General features: G+C 46.0%; 1 protein-coding gene across 1 annotated transcript in view; it reads left to right on the forward strand.

The window, feature by feature from the left end:
* Positions 1–13,178, forward strand: part of SMC1A (structural maintenance of chromosomes 1A) — a 71,757-nt gene that overhangs the window by 39,816 nt on the left and 18,763 nt on the right. Inside the window, 3 exon segments of the mRNA XM_059837398.1 lie at positions 3,606–3,722; positions 5,236–5,342; positions 9,024–9,165. Of these exon segments, the coding sequence (XP_059693381.1) occupies positions 3,606–3,722; positions 5,236–5,342; positions 9,024–9,165 (366 nt within the window).

The raw sequence follows: 13,178 nt of genomic DNA on the forward strand, positions 1-13,178 counted from the left end.
ATTTTGGGAAAAAAATCTCAATTTTGGTGAAAAATCTGAATTTTGGGGGAAAAAAGTGAAGTTTTAGGTAAAAAAAATGGGAATTTTGGGGAAAAATTGGGAATTTTGGGAAAAAAAAGTGAATTTTGAGGGAAAAAGGTGAATTTTGGGGGAAGTTCCTCCATCAAGTGTTCCTCAAATTATTCTCCAGGTGAGAGTCAGGTTTGGGGGGAAAAAATGGGATTTTGGTGAAAAATTTGGATTTTTAGTGGAAAAAAAGTGAATTTTTGGGGAAAATAGTGAATTTTGGGGGGGAAAAAGTGAATTTTTGGAGGGAAAATTCCCCCATCAAATGTTCCCAACATGAACAGGAATTGATCCTCCAGGTGAGACTCAGATTTGGGGTTAAAAAATGGGATTTTGGTTAAAAACTGGGAATTTTGGGGGAAAAAATTGGGATTTTGGGGAAAAATTGGGAAATTTGGGGGAAAAATGGGAATTTTTGGAATAAAAAGTGATTTTTTAGGAAAAAAAATTGAATTTTGGGGGAGAAATGGGAATTTTTAGGAGAAGAAAATCTGAGTTTCGGGGAAAAATCTCCATTTTGGGGAAAAAAAGTGAAGTTTTAGGTAAAAAAAATGGGAATTTTGGGGGAAAAATTGGGAATTTTGGGGGAAAAAAAGTGAATTTGGAGGGAAAAAGGTGAATTTTTGGGGGAAGTTCCTCCATCAAGTGTTCCTCAAATTATTCTCCAGGTGAGAGTCAGGTTTGGGAGGGAAAAACTGGGATTTTGGTGAAAAATTTGGATTTTCAGTGGAAAAAAAGTGAATTTTTTTGGGAAAATAGTGAATTTTGGGGGGAAAAAAGTGAATTTTTGGAGGGAAAATTCCCCCATCAAATGTTCCCAACATGAACAGGAATTGATCCTCCAGGTGAGACTCAGATTTGGGGTTAAAAAATGGGATTTTGGTTAAAAACTGGGAATTTTGGGGGAAAAAAATTGGGATTTTGGGGAAAAAAAGGGAATTTTTGGGAGAAAAATGGGATTTTTTTAGGAAAAACATCTGAATTTTGGAGGTGAAAAAATGGATTGGGGAAGAAAGATTTGAATTTGGGGGAAAAATGGGAGTTTTGGGGAAGAAATTGGGATTTCTGGGGAAAAAAATGGGGATTTTTGGAATAAAAAGTGATTTTTTAGGAAAAAAATTGAATTTTGGGGGAGAAATGGGAATTTTTAGGAGAAGAAAATCTGAATTTTGGGAAAAAAAAATCTCAATTTTGGTGAAAAATCTGAATTTTGGGGGAAAAAAGTGAAGTTTTAGGTAAAAAAATGGGAATTTTTGGGGAAAAAAAAGTGAATTTGGAGGGAAAAAGGTGAATTTTTGGGGGAAGTTCCTCCATCAAGTGTTCCTCAAAGTATTCTCCAGGTGAGAGTCAGGTTTGGGGGGGAAAAAATGGGATTTTGGTGAAAAATTTGGATTTTTAGTGGAAAAAAAGTGAATTTTTGGGGAAAATAGTGAATTTTGGGGGGAAAAAAGTGAATTTTTGGAGGGAAAATTCCCCCATCAAATGTTCCCAAAGTGAGCAGGAATTGATCCTCCAGGTGAGAATCAGATTTGGGGTTAAAAAATGGGATTTTCGTTAAAAAATGGGAATTTTGGGGGAAAAAATTGGGATTTTGGGGGGAAAAAAGGGAATTTTTGGAATAAAAAGTGATTTTTTAGGAAAAAAATTGAATTTTGGGGGAGAAATGGGAATTTTTAGGGAAAGAAAATTGGAATTTGGAGGAAAAATCTCAAATTTTGGGGGAAAAAGTGAAGTTTTAGGTAAAAAAATGGGAATTTTGGGGAAAAATTGGGAATTTTGGGGAAAAAAAAGTGAATTTGGAGGGAAAAAGGTGAATTTTTGGGGGAAGTTCCTCCATCAAGTGTTCCTCAAAGTATTCTCCAGGTGAGAGTCAGGTCTGGGGGGAAAAAATGGGATTTTGGTGAAAAATTTGGATTTTTAGTGGAAAAAAAGTGAATTTTGGGGGAAAATAGTGAATTTTGGGGGAAAAAAAGTGAATTTTTGGAGGGAAAATTCCCCCATCAAATGTTCCCAAAGTGAGCAGGAATTGATCCTCCAGGTGAGACTCAGATTTGGGGTTAAAAAATGGGATTTTGGTTAAAAATTGGGAATTTTGGGGGGAAAAATGGTATTTTTTTTAGGAAAAAAAATCTGAATTTTGGAGGTGAAAGAATGGATTGGGGAATAAAGATTTGAATTTGGGGGAAAAAATGGGAGTTTTGGGGAAAAATTGGGATTTTTGGGGGAAAAAATGGGAATTTTTGGAATAAAAAGTGATTTTTTAGGAAAAAAAATGGGAATTTTGGGGGAGAAATGGGATTTTTTAGGAGAAGAAAATCGGAGTTTTGGGGGAAAATCTCAATTTATGGGGAAAAAGTGAAGTTTTAGGCAAAAAAATGGGAATTTTGGGGAAAAAAAAGTGAATTTTGAGGGGGAAAAAAGTGAATTTTGGGGGAAGTTCCTTCATCAAGTGTTCCTCAAATTATCCTCCAGGTGAGAGTCAGGTTTGGGGGGAAAAAATGGGATTTTGGTGAAAAAATGGGAATTTTGGGGGAAAAAAATGGGAATTTTGGAGTTTGGGGAGGGGATTTTGGGATTCAGGGCTGGATTTTAATCCCATTTTTTTCCCAGGTTTTCCCCAATTTTTCCCTTTTTTTCCATTTTTTTTCCCATTTCCCCCCAATTTTTTTCCAAATTTTCTCACAAATTTTCCCATTTTTTCCTCCTGTTTTTTTTCTATTTTCCTCCCATTTTTCCCCATTTTTAAAAAATTTTTTCCCCCATTTTTCCACCATTTTCGCCCCCAATTTTTCCCTTTTATTTTCCCCAATTTCCCCATTTTTCCCCAATTCCAGGAGCACTCCAAGCTGGAGATTGAATTGGAAAATTTGGAGTTTTAATCCCATTTTTTCCCCAAAATTTCCCCATTTTTTCCCCAAATTTTCCCCATTTTTTCCCCAAATTTTCTGATTTTTTCCACCAAATTTCCCACTTTTCCCCCAATTTCCCCATTTTTCCATTTCCAGGAGCACTCCAAGCTGGAGATTAAAGTGGAAAATTTGGATTTTTAATCCCATTTTTCCCCATTTCCCCCCAATTTTTCCCATTTTCCCCCAATTTTTCCCTTTTCCCCCATTTTTTCCCCAAATTTCTGATCTCCCCAATTTCCCCGTGTCTCTCCCAGTTCCAGGAGCACTCCAAGTGGAGATTAAAGTGGAAAATTTGGATTTTTAATCCCATTTTTCCCCTTTTTTCCCCATTTTCCCCCCAATTTTCCCCAAATTTCCCCCAAATTTCCCCCAATTTCCCCAAATTTCCCCAAATCCCCCCAAATTCCCATTTTCTCCCCAATGTCCCTGTTTTTCTCTCCCCAATCCCAGGAGAAGTCCAAGCTGGAGAGCGAGCTGGCCAACTTCGGGCCATTTTCCCCCAATTTTTTCCATTTTTCCCCCATTTCCCCCCCAAATTTCCCCATTTTTCCCCCAAATTCCCCCAAATTTCCCCCAAATTTTTCCCCAAATTCCCATTTTCTCCCCAATTTCTGTCTCTCCCCCCCCCAGGAGAAGTCCAAGCTGGAGAGCGAGCTGGCCAACTTCGGGCCGCGCATCAACGACATCAAGCGGCTGATCCAGGGCCGGGAGCGCGAGATGCGCGAGCTCAGGGACAAGATGAACCAGGTGCGGCCAGGGGGCACAAGGGGGTCCCAGCACGGGGGGAATCCAGTTTGGGGGGGAAAATCTCAATTTATTGGGGAAAAAATTCCAGTTTTTGGTAAAAAAAAATCCCTATTTTGGGGAAAAATTCCAATTTTTTGGGAGAAAAAATTCCAATTTTGGAGGAAAAATTCCAATTTTTGGGAGGGAAAAATCTCAATTTATTGGGGGAAAAATCCTATTTTGGGGGGGAAAATCTCAATTTTTTGGGGGAAAAATTCCAAATTTGGGGGGGAAAATTCCAATTTGGGGGAAAAACATCCAGGTTTTGGTAAAAAAAAATCCCGATTTTGGGGAAAAAATTCCAGTTTATTGGGGAAAAAATTCCAGTTTTTGGTAAAAAAAAATCCCAATTTTGGGGGGAAAAATCCAGTTTTGGGGGGGGAAAATCTCAATTTTGGCGGAAAAAATTCCAATTTTGGGGGGAAAACATCTCAATTTTGGGGGGAAAAATCTCAATTTTGGGGAAAAAACATCTCAATTTTGGGGGGAAAAATATCTCAATTTTGGGGAAAAAAAAATCTCAATTTTTTGGGAAAAAAAATCCCAATTTTGGGGAAAAAAATCCCAATTTTGGGGGGAAAAAAATCCCAAATTTGGGGGGGTTTTGGGGGAATTTGGGGGGAAATTTGGGGATTTTGGGGTGGATTTGGGGGAATTTTTGGGGAGGATTTTGGGGTCCCCCAGCTTTGGGGGATTTTGGGGGGGGATTTTAGGGTGGATTTTTGGGGGGGTTTAGGGTGGATTTTTGGGGGGGATTTGGGAAATTTTGGGGGATTTGGGGATTTTGGGGGGGGATTTTTGGGGGGTTTAGGGTGGATTTTTGGGGGATTTTGGGGTCCCCCAGCTTTGGGGATTTGGGGGATTTTTAGAGGGGATTTTGGGGGATATTTGAGGGATTTTGGGGAATTTTTTGGGGGAAAATTTGGGAATTTTTACGGGATTTTGGGGGGGTTTAGGGTGGATTTTTGGGGGGGATTTTTGGGGGGATTTGGAATTTTTGGGGGATTTGGGGTCACTCAGATTTGGGGGTTTTTGGGGGAGAATTTTGGGAATTTTTAGGGGATTTGGGGCATTTTGGGGTGGAGTTGGGGGAATTTTGAGGGGGATTTTGGGGGGATTCTTTTGGGGGGATTTGGGAATTTTGGGGGGCATTTTTTGGGATTTTGGGGTTCCCAGGATTTGGGGATTTGGGGGGGATTTTTGAGGAAGGATTTTGCATTTTTGGGACATTTTGGGGTTTTGGGGATTTTGGGGGGGGGTTGGGGTCCCCCAGATTTGGGGGAGGATTTTGGGGGGATTCAGAGGATTTTGGGGGAGATTTTTGGGTGGAATTTGGGGTTTTTTTGGGGTGGCCCAGATTTGGGGATTTTAGGACAATCTGTAGGGGAGATTTTGGGATGGATTTGGGGGATTTTGGGGTCCCCCAGCCTTTGGGGGGGGGGGGGTCCTGACCCTTTTTTCCACCCTCCCCCAGGTGGAGGACGAGGTGTTCGAGGAGTTCTGCCGCGAGATCGGGGTCAGGAACATCCGGGAGTTCGAGGAGGAGAAGGTCAAGAGGCAGAACGAGATCGCCAAGAAAAGGTCAGGGCACCCCAAAAACCCCTCAGGGACCCCAAAAACTCCTCAGGGACCCCAAAAACTCCTCAGGAACCCCAAAAACCCCTCAGGAACCCCAAAAAACTCCTCAGGGACCCCAAAATCTCCTCAGGAACCCCAAAAAACTCCTCAGGGACCCCAAAAACCCCTCAGGAACCCAAAAAAACCTCAGGAACCCCAAAAAACCCCTCAGGAACCCCAAAAACTCCTCAGGAACCCCAAAAAACTCCTCAGGGCACCCCAATAACTCCTCAGGGACCCCAAAAACTCCTCAGGAACCCCAAAAAACTCCTCAGGGACCCCAAAAAACCCCTCAGGAACCCCAAAAACTCCTCAGGAACCCCAAAAAACTCCTCAGGGACCCCAAAAAACTCCTCAGGAACCCCAAAGACTCCTCAGGAACCCCAAAAAAACCCTCAGGAACCCAAAAAACTCCTCAGGAACCCCAAAAAAACTCCTCAGGGACCCCAAAAACCCCTCAGGAACCCCAAAAAACTCCTCAGGAACCCCAAAAACCCCTCAGGAACCCAAAAAAACCTCAGAAGAACCCTAAAAAACTTCTCAGAGACCCCAAAAACCCCTCAGGAACCCAAAAAAACCTCAGAAGAACCCTAAAAAACTCCTCAGGGACCCCAAAAAACTCCTCAGGGACCCCAAAAACCCCTCAGGAACCCCGAAAAACTCCTCAGGGACCCCAAAAACCCCTCAGGAACCCCAAAAAACCCCTCAGGGACCCCAAAAAACTCCTCAGGCACCCCAAAAACCCCTCAGGAACCCCAAAAAACTCCTCAGGAACCCCAAAAACCCCTCAGGAACCCCAAAAAACCCCTCAGGGACCCCAAAAAACTCCTCAGGCACCCCAAAAACTCCTCAGGGACCCCAAAAACCCCTCAGGAACCCCAAAAAACTCCTCAGGAACCCCAAAAACCTCTCAGGGACCCCAAAAAACCCCTCAGGAACCCCAAAAAACTCCTCAGGGACCCCAAAAAACTCCTCAGGGACCCCAAAAAACCCCTCAGGAACCCCAAAAAACTCCTCAGGGACCCCAAAAACCCCTCAGGGACCCCAAAAAACTCCTCAGGAACCCCAAAAAACCCCTCAGGAACCCCAAAAACTCCTCAGGGACCCCAAAAATCTCCTCAGGAACCCCAAAAAACCCCCTCAGGGACCCCAAAAACCCCTCAGGAACCCAAAAAAGTCCTCAGGAACCCCAAAAACCCCTCAGGAACCCAAAAAACTCCTCAGGAACTCCAAAAAACTCCTCAGGGACCCCAAAAAACCCCTCAGGGACCCCAAAAACCCCTCAGGAACCCCAAAAACTCCTCAGGAACCCCAAAAACCCCTCAGGGACCCCAAAAAACTCCTCAGGAACCCAAAAAAACCCCTCAGGGACCCCAAAAAACTCCTCAGGGACCCCAAAAACCCCTCAGGAACCCCAAAAACTCCTCAGGAACCCCAAAAAACTCCTCAGGGACCCCAAAAAACTCCTCAGGAACCCCAAAAAACTCCTCAGGGACCCCAAAAAACTCCTCAGGAACCCCAAAAAACTCCTCAGGGACCCCAAAAACTCCTCGGGGACCCCAAAAAACCCCTCAGGAACCCCAAAAACCCCTCAGGAACCCCAAAAAACTCCTGAGGGACCCCAAAAAACTCCTCTGGAACCCCAAAAAACTCCTCAGGAACCCCAAAAACTCCTCAGGAACCCAAAAAAACCTCAGAGGAACCCTAAAAAACTTCTCAGGAACCCCAAAAACCCCTCAGGAACCCCAAAAAACTCCTCAGGAACCCCAAAAAACCCCTCTGGAACCCCAAAAAACTCCTCAGAACCCCAAAAAACTCCTCAGGGACCCCAAAAACTCCTCAGGAACCCCAAAAAACTCCTCAGGAACCCCAAAAACTCCTCAGGAACCCAAAAAAACTCCTCAGGAACCCCAAAAAACTCCTCAGGGACCCCAAAAAACTCCTCAGGGACCCCAAAAACCCCTCAGGAACCCCAAAAAACTCCTCAGGAACCCCAAAAAACATCTCAAGAACCTCAAAAAAACCTTCAAGGACCCCGAAAACATCTCAAGAACCCCAAAAATCTCTTTTGAGGACCCCCAAAAAACATCTCAAGAGCTTCAAAGATCTCTTGGCCCCAAAAAACATCTCAAGAACCTCCAAGAACTTCTCAAGAAGCCCCAAAAAACCTTCAGGAGCCCCAAAAACCCCTCCAAGACCTGTAAAAACCTCTCAAGGACCTCCAAAAGCCCCCCAGGGCTCCCCAAAAGCCCTCAGGAACCCCAAAATCATCTCCAGAACCTCAAAAAACCTTCAGGGACCCTGAAAAAACCTTCAGTGAACCCCAAAAACCTCAAGGAGCCCAAAAAAAGCCCTCAGAGACCCCACAAAACATCTCAAGAACCTCCAAGAACTTCTCAAGAACCCCTAAAAACCTTCAGGAACCCCAAAAAACCTCTCAGGGACCTCCAAGAACCTCTCAGGGACCTCCAAGAACTTCTCAGGAACCCCAAAAACCCCTCAGGGACCTCCAAGAACTTCTCAGGAACCCCAAAAAACCTTCAGGAACCCCAAAAAACCTCTCAGGGACCTCCAAGAACTTCTCAGGGACCTCCAAGAACCTCTCAGAGACCCCACAAAACATCTCAAGAACCTCCAAGAACTTCTCAGGAACCCCTAAAAACCTTCAGGAACCCCAAAACACCCCTCAGGGACCTCCAAGAACTTCTCAGGAGCCCCTAAAAACCTTCAGGAACCCCAAAAAAACCCTCAGGGACCTCCAAGAACTTCTCAGGGACCTCCAAGAACCTCTCAAGAACCTCCAAGAACTTCTCAGGAACCCCTAAAAACCTTCAGGGACCTCCAAGAACTTCTCAGGGACCCCAAAAACCCCTCAGGGACCTCCAAGAACTTCTCGGAAACCCCAAAAAACCTCTCAGGGACCTCCAAGAACCTCTCAGGGACCTCCAAGAACCTCTCAGGAACCCCAAAAACCCCTCAGGAACCTCCAAGAACTTCTCAGGAACTCCTAAAAACCTTCAGGAACCCCAAAAAACCTCTCAGGGACCTCCAAGAACCTCTCAGGGACCTCCAAGAACTTCTCAGGGACCCCAAAAAACCCCTCAGGGACCTCCAAGAACTTCTCAGGAACCCCAAAAACCCCTCAGGGACCTCCAAGAACTTCTCAGGGACCTCCAAGAACTTCTCAGGGACCCCAAAAAACCTTCAGGAACCCCAAAAAACATCTCAGGGACCTCCAAGAACTCCTCAGGGACCTCCAAGAACTTCTCAGGAACCCCAAAAAACCTTCAGGAACCCCAAAAAACCCCTCAAGAACCTCCAAGAACTTCTCAGGAACCCCAAAAAACCCCTCAGGGACCTCCAAGAACCTCTCAGGAACCCCAAAAACCCCTCAGGAACCTCCAAGAACTTCTCAGGAACCCCTAAAAACCTTCAGGAACCCCAAAAAAACCTCTCAGGGACCTCCACGAACTTCTCAGGAGCCCCTAAAAACCTTCAGGAACCACAAAAACCCCCTCAGGGACCTCCAAGAACTTCTCAGGGACCTCCAAGAACCTCTCAGGAGCCCCAAAACCCCCTCAGAGACCCCAAAAACCATCTCAAGAACTTCTGAGAAACCCCAGGACCCCTCTGGTGTCCCCCCAGGCTGGAGTTCGAGAACCAGAAGACGCGCCTGGGCATCCAGCTGGACTTCGAGCGCAACCAGCTGCGGGAGGACCAGGAGAAGGTGCTGATGTGGGAGCAGGGCGTGCGCAAGGACGAGGCCGAGATCGAGAAGCTCAAGAAGGTTTGGGGGCTTTGGGTTCTTCTGGGTTCTTCTGGGACTTTTGGGGTTTTTTTCTGGGGTTTTTGAGGTGTTTTGGGGTCTCTGGAGGTCCATGATGAGGAGGAGCTGAGGTGGGACCAGGAGAGGGCAAGGACAGGAGAGATGGAGAAGATCAAGAAGGTTTGGGGTTGTTTGGGTTCTTTTGGGTTCTTTTGGGACTTTTGGGGTTTTTTGGGGGGTTTTTGAGGTGTTTTGGGGTCTCTGGAGGTTCAGGGTGGAGAAGACCTGAGGTGGGAGCAGGGAGAGCTCAAGGACAGGAGAGATGGAGAAGCTCAAGAAGGTTTGGGGTTCTTTGGGTTCTTCTGGGTTCTTTTGGGACTTTTGGGGTTTTTTCTGGGGGTTTTTGAGGTGTTTTGGGGTCTCGGGAGGTCCATGATGAGGAGGAGCTGAGGTGGGACCAGGAGAGGGCAAGGACAGGAGAGATGGAGAAGATCAAAAAGGTTTGGGGTTCTTCTGGGTTCTTTTGGGACTTTTTGGGGTTTTTTGGGGGGTTTTTGAGGTGTTTTGGGGTCTCTGGAGGTTCAGGGTGGAGAAGACCTGAGGTGGGAGCAGGGAGAGCTCAAGGACAGGAGAGATGGAGAAGCTCAAGAAGGTTTGGGGGCTTTGGGTTCTTCTGGGTTCTTTTGGGGTTTTTTCTGGGGTTTTTTCTGGGGTTTTTGAGGTTTTTTGGGGTTTCGGGAGGTCCATGATGAGGAGGAGCTGAGGTGGGACCAGGGAGAGAGCAAGGACAGGAGAGATGGAGAAGCTCAAGAAGGTTTGGGGTTCTTTGGGTTCTTCTAGGCTCTTTTGGGGTTTTTTCTGGGGTTTTTGAGGTGTTTTGGGGTCTCGGGAGGTTCAGGGTGGAGAAGACCTGAGGTGGGAGCAGGGAGAGCTCAAGGACAGGAGAGATGGAGAAGCTCAAGAAGGTTTGGGGGCTTTGGGTTCTTCTGGGTCATTTTGGGACTTTTTGGGGCTTTTTTCTGGGGTTTTTGAGGTGTTTTGGGGTCTCGGGAGGTCCATGATGAGGAGGAGCTGAGGTGGGACCAGGAGAGGGTAAGGACAGGAGAGATGGAGAAGATCAAGAAGGTTTGGGGGCTTTGGGTTCTTCTGGGTTCTTTTGGGACTTTTGGGTTTTTTCTGGGGTTTTTGAGGTGTTTTGGGGTCTCGGGAGGTCCATGATGAGGAGGAGCTGAGGTGGCACCAGAAGAGCACAAGGACAAGGCCAAGATCGAGAAGCTCAAGGAGATTTTTGGGGTTTTTTTTGACATCTTCCTCGGGACGAGCAGCAGCACCTGAAGCCCATCAATAACTTTGGGTTCTTTTCTCCATTTCTGACCATTTCTGACCATTTTTGGGTGGTCCCTCCCCAGGAGGAGCAGCGGCACATGAAGCCCATCGATAATTTTGGGTCCTTTTCTCCATTTTTGACCATTTCTGACCATTTCTGACCATTTCTGGTGTCCCCCCAGGAGGAGCAGTGGCACATGAAGATCATCAATAACTTTGGGTCCTTTTCTCCATTTTTCTCCATTTCTGACCATTTCTGACCATTTCTGGTGGTGTCCCCCAGGAGGAGCAGCAGCACCTGAAGCCCATCTATAACTTTGGGTCCTTTTCTCCATTTTTGACCATTTCTGACCATTTCTGACCATTTCTGGTGGTGTCCCCCCAGGAGGAGCAGCGGCACATGAAGATCATCGATAACTTTGGGTCCTTTTCTCCATTTTTGACCATTTCTGACCATTTCTGACCATTTCTGGTGGTGTCCCCCCAGGAGGAGCAGCGGCACATGAAGCCCATCAATAACTTTGGGTCCTTTTCTCCATTTTTGACCATTTTTGTCCATTTTTGACCATTTTTGACCATTTCTGACCATTTCTGACCATTTCTGACCATTTCTGGTGGTGTCCCCCCAGGAGGAGCAGCGGCACATGAAGATCATCAATAACTTTGGGTCCTTTTCTCCATTTTTGACCATTTCTGACCATTTCTGACCATTTCTGACCATTTCTGGTGGTCCCTCCAGGAGGAGCAGCGGCACATGAAGATCATTGATAACTTTGGGTCCTTTTCTCCATTTTTGTCCATTTCTGACCATTTTTCTCCATTTCTGACCAGTTCTGGTGGTGTCCCCCCAGGAGGAGCAGCAGCACATGAAGCCCATCGATAACTTTGGGTCCTTTTCTCCATTTTTGACCATTTCTGACCATTTCTGACCATTTCTGGTGGTCCCTCCAGGAGGAGCAGCAGCACCTGAAGCCCATCGATAATTTTGGGTCCTTTTCTCCATTTTTGACCATTTTTGACCATTTTTGACCATTTCTGACCAGTTCTGACCAGTTCTGACCATTTCTGGTGGTGTCCCCCAGGAGGAGCAGCGGCACATGAAGATCATCAATAACTTTGGGTCCTTTTCTCCATTTTTGACCATTTCTGACCATTTCTGACCATTTCTGGTGTCCCCCAGGAGGAGCAGCGGCACGTGAAGCCCATCGATAACTTTGGGTCCTTTTCTCCATTTTTGACCATTTCTGACCATTTCTGACCATTTCTGGTGTCCCCCCAGGAGGAGCAGCGGCACGTGAAGCCCATCGATAACTTTGGGTCCTTTTCTCCATTTTTGACCATTTTTGTCCATTTCTGACCAGTTCTGACCAGTTCTGGTCCCTCCCCAGGAGGAGCAGCGGCACATGAAGCCCATCAATAACTTTGGGTTCTTTTCTCCATTTTTGACCATTTTTGACAATTTTTGTCCATTTCTGACCATTTCTGGTGGTGTCCCCCCAGGAGGAGCAGCGGCACATGAGGCCCATCGATAATTTTGGGTCCTTTTCTCCATTTTTGACCATTTCTGACCATTTCTGACCATTTTTGGGTGGTGTCCCCCCAGGAGGAGCAGCAGCACATGAAGCCCATCGATAATTTTGGGTTCTTTTCTCCATTTTTGACCATTTTTGACCATTTCTGACCATTTCTGACCATTTTTGGGTGGTCCCTCCCCAGGAGGAGCAGCGGCACATGAAGATCATCGATAACTTTGGGTTCTTTTGTCCATTTTTGACCATTTCTGACCATTTCTGACCAGTTCTGGGTGGTCCCTCCCCAGGAGGAGCAGCAGCACATGAAGCCCATCGATAATTTTGGGTCCTTTTCTCCATTTTTGACCATTTTTGACCATTTCTGACCATTTCTGGTCCCTCCCCAGGAGGAGCAGCGGCACATGAAGATCATCGATAACTTTGGGTCCTTTTCTCCATTTCTGACCATTTCTGACCATTTTTGACCATTTCTGACCATTTTTGACCATTTCTGGTGGTGTCCCCCCAGGAGGAGCAGCAGCACCTGAAGCCCATCAATAACTTTGGGTCCTTTTCTCCCTTTTTGACCATTTCTGACCATTTTTGGGTGGTCCCTCCCCAGGAGGAGCAGCGGCACATGAAGCCCATCGATAACTTTGGGTCCTTTTCTCCATTTTTGACCATTTTTGACCATTTCTGACCATTTTTGGGTGGTCCCTCCCCAGGAGGAGCAGCGGCACATGAAGCCCATCGATAACTTTGGGTCCTTTTCTCCATTTTTGACCATTTTTGACCATTTCTGACCATTTTTGGGTGGTCCCTCCCCAGGAGGAGCAGCAGCACCTGAAGACCATCAATAACTTTGGCTCCTTTTCTCCATTTTTGACCATTTCTGACCATTTCTGACCATTTCTGGTGGTGTCCCCCCAGGAGGAGCAGCAGCACATGAAGATCATTGATAACTTTGGGTCCTTTTCTCCATTTTTGACCATTTCTGACCATTTTTGACCATTTCTGACCAGTTCTGGTGGTCCCTCCCCAGGAGGAGCAGCGGCACATGAAGCCCATCAATAACTTTGGGTCCTTTTCTCCATTTTTGACCATTTTTGTCCATTTCTGACCATTTCTGACCATTTCTGACCATTTCTGACCATTTCTGACCATTTCTGGTGTCCCCCCAGGAGGAGCAGCGGCACC

Source organism: Haemorhous mexicanus, assembly GCF_027477595.1.
Source record: "Haemorhous mexicanus isolate bHaeMex1 chromosome 35 unlocalized genomic scaffold, bHaeMex1.pri SUPER_35_unloc_1, whole genome shotgun sequence".
NCBI classification, from domain to species: domain Eukaryota; kingdom Metazoa; phylum Chordata; class Aves; order Passeriformes; family Fringillidae; genus Haemorhous; species Haemorhous mexicanus.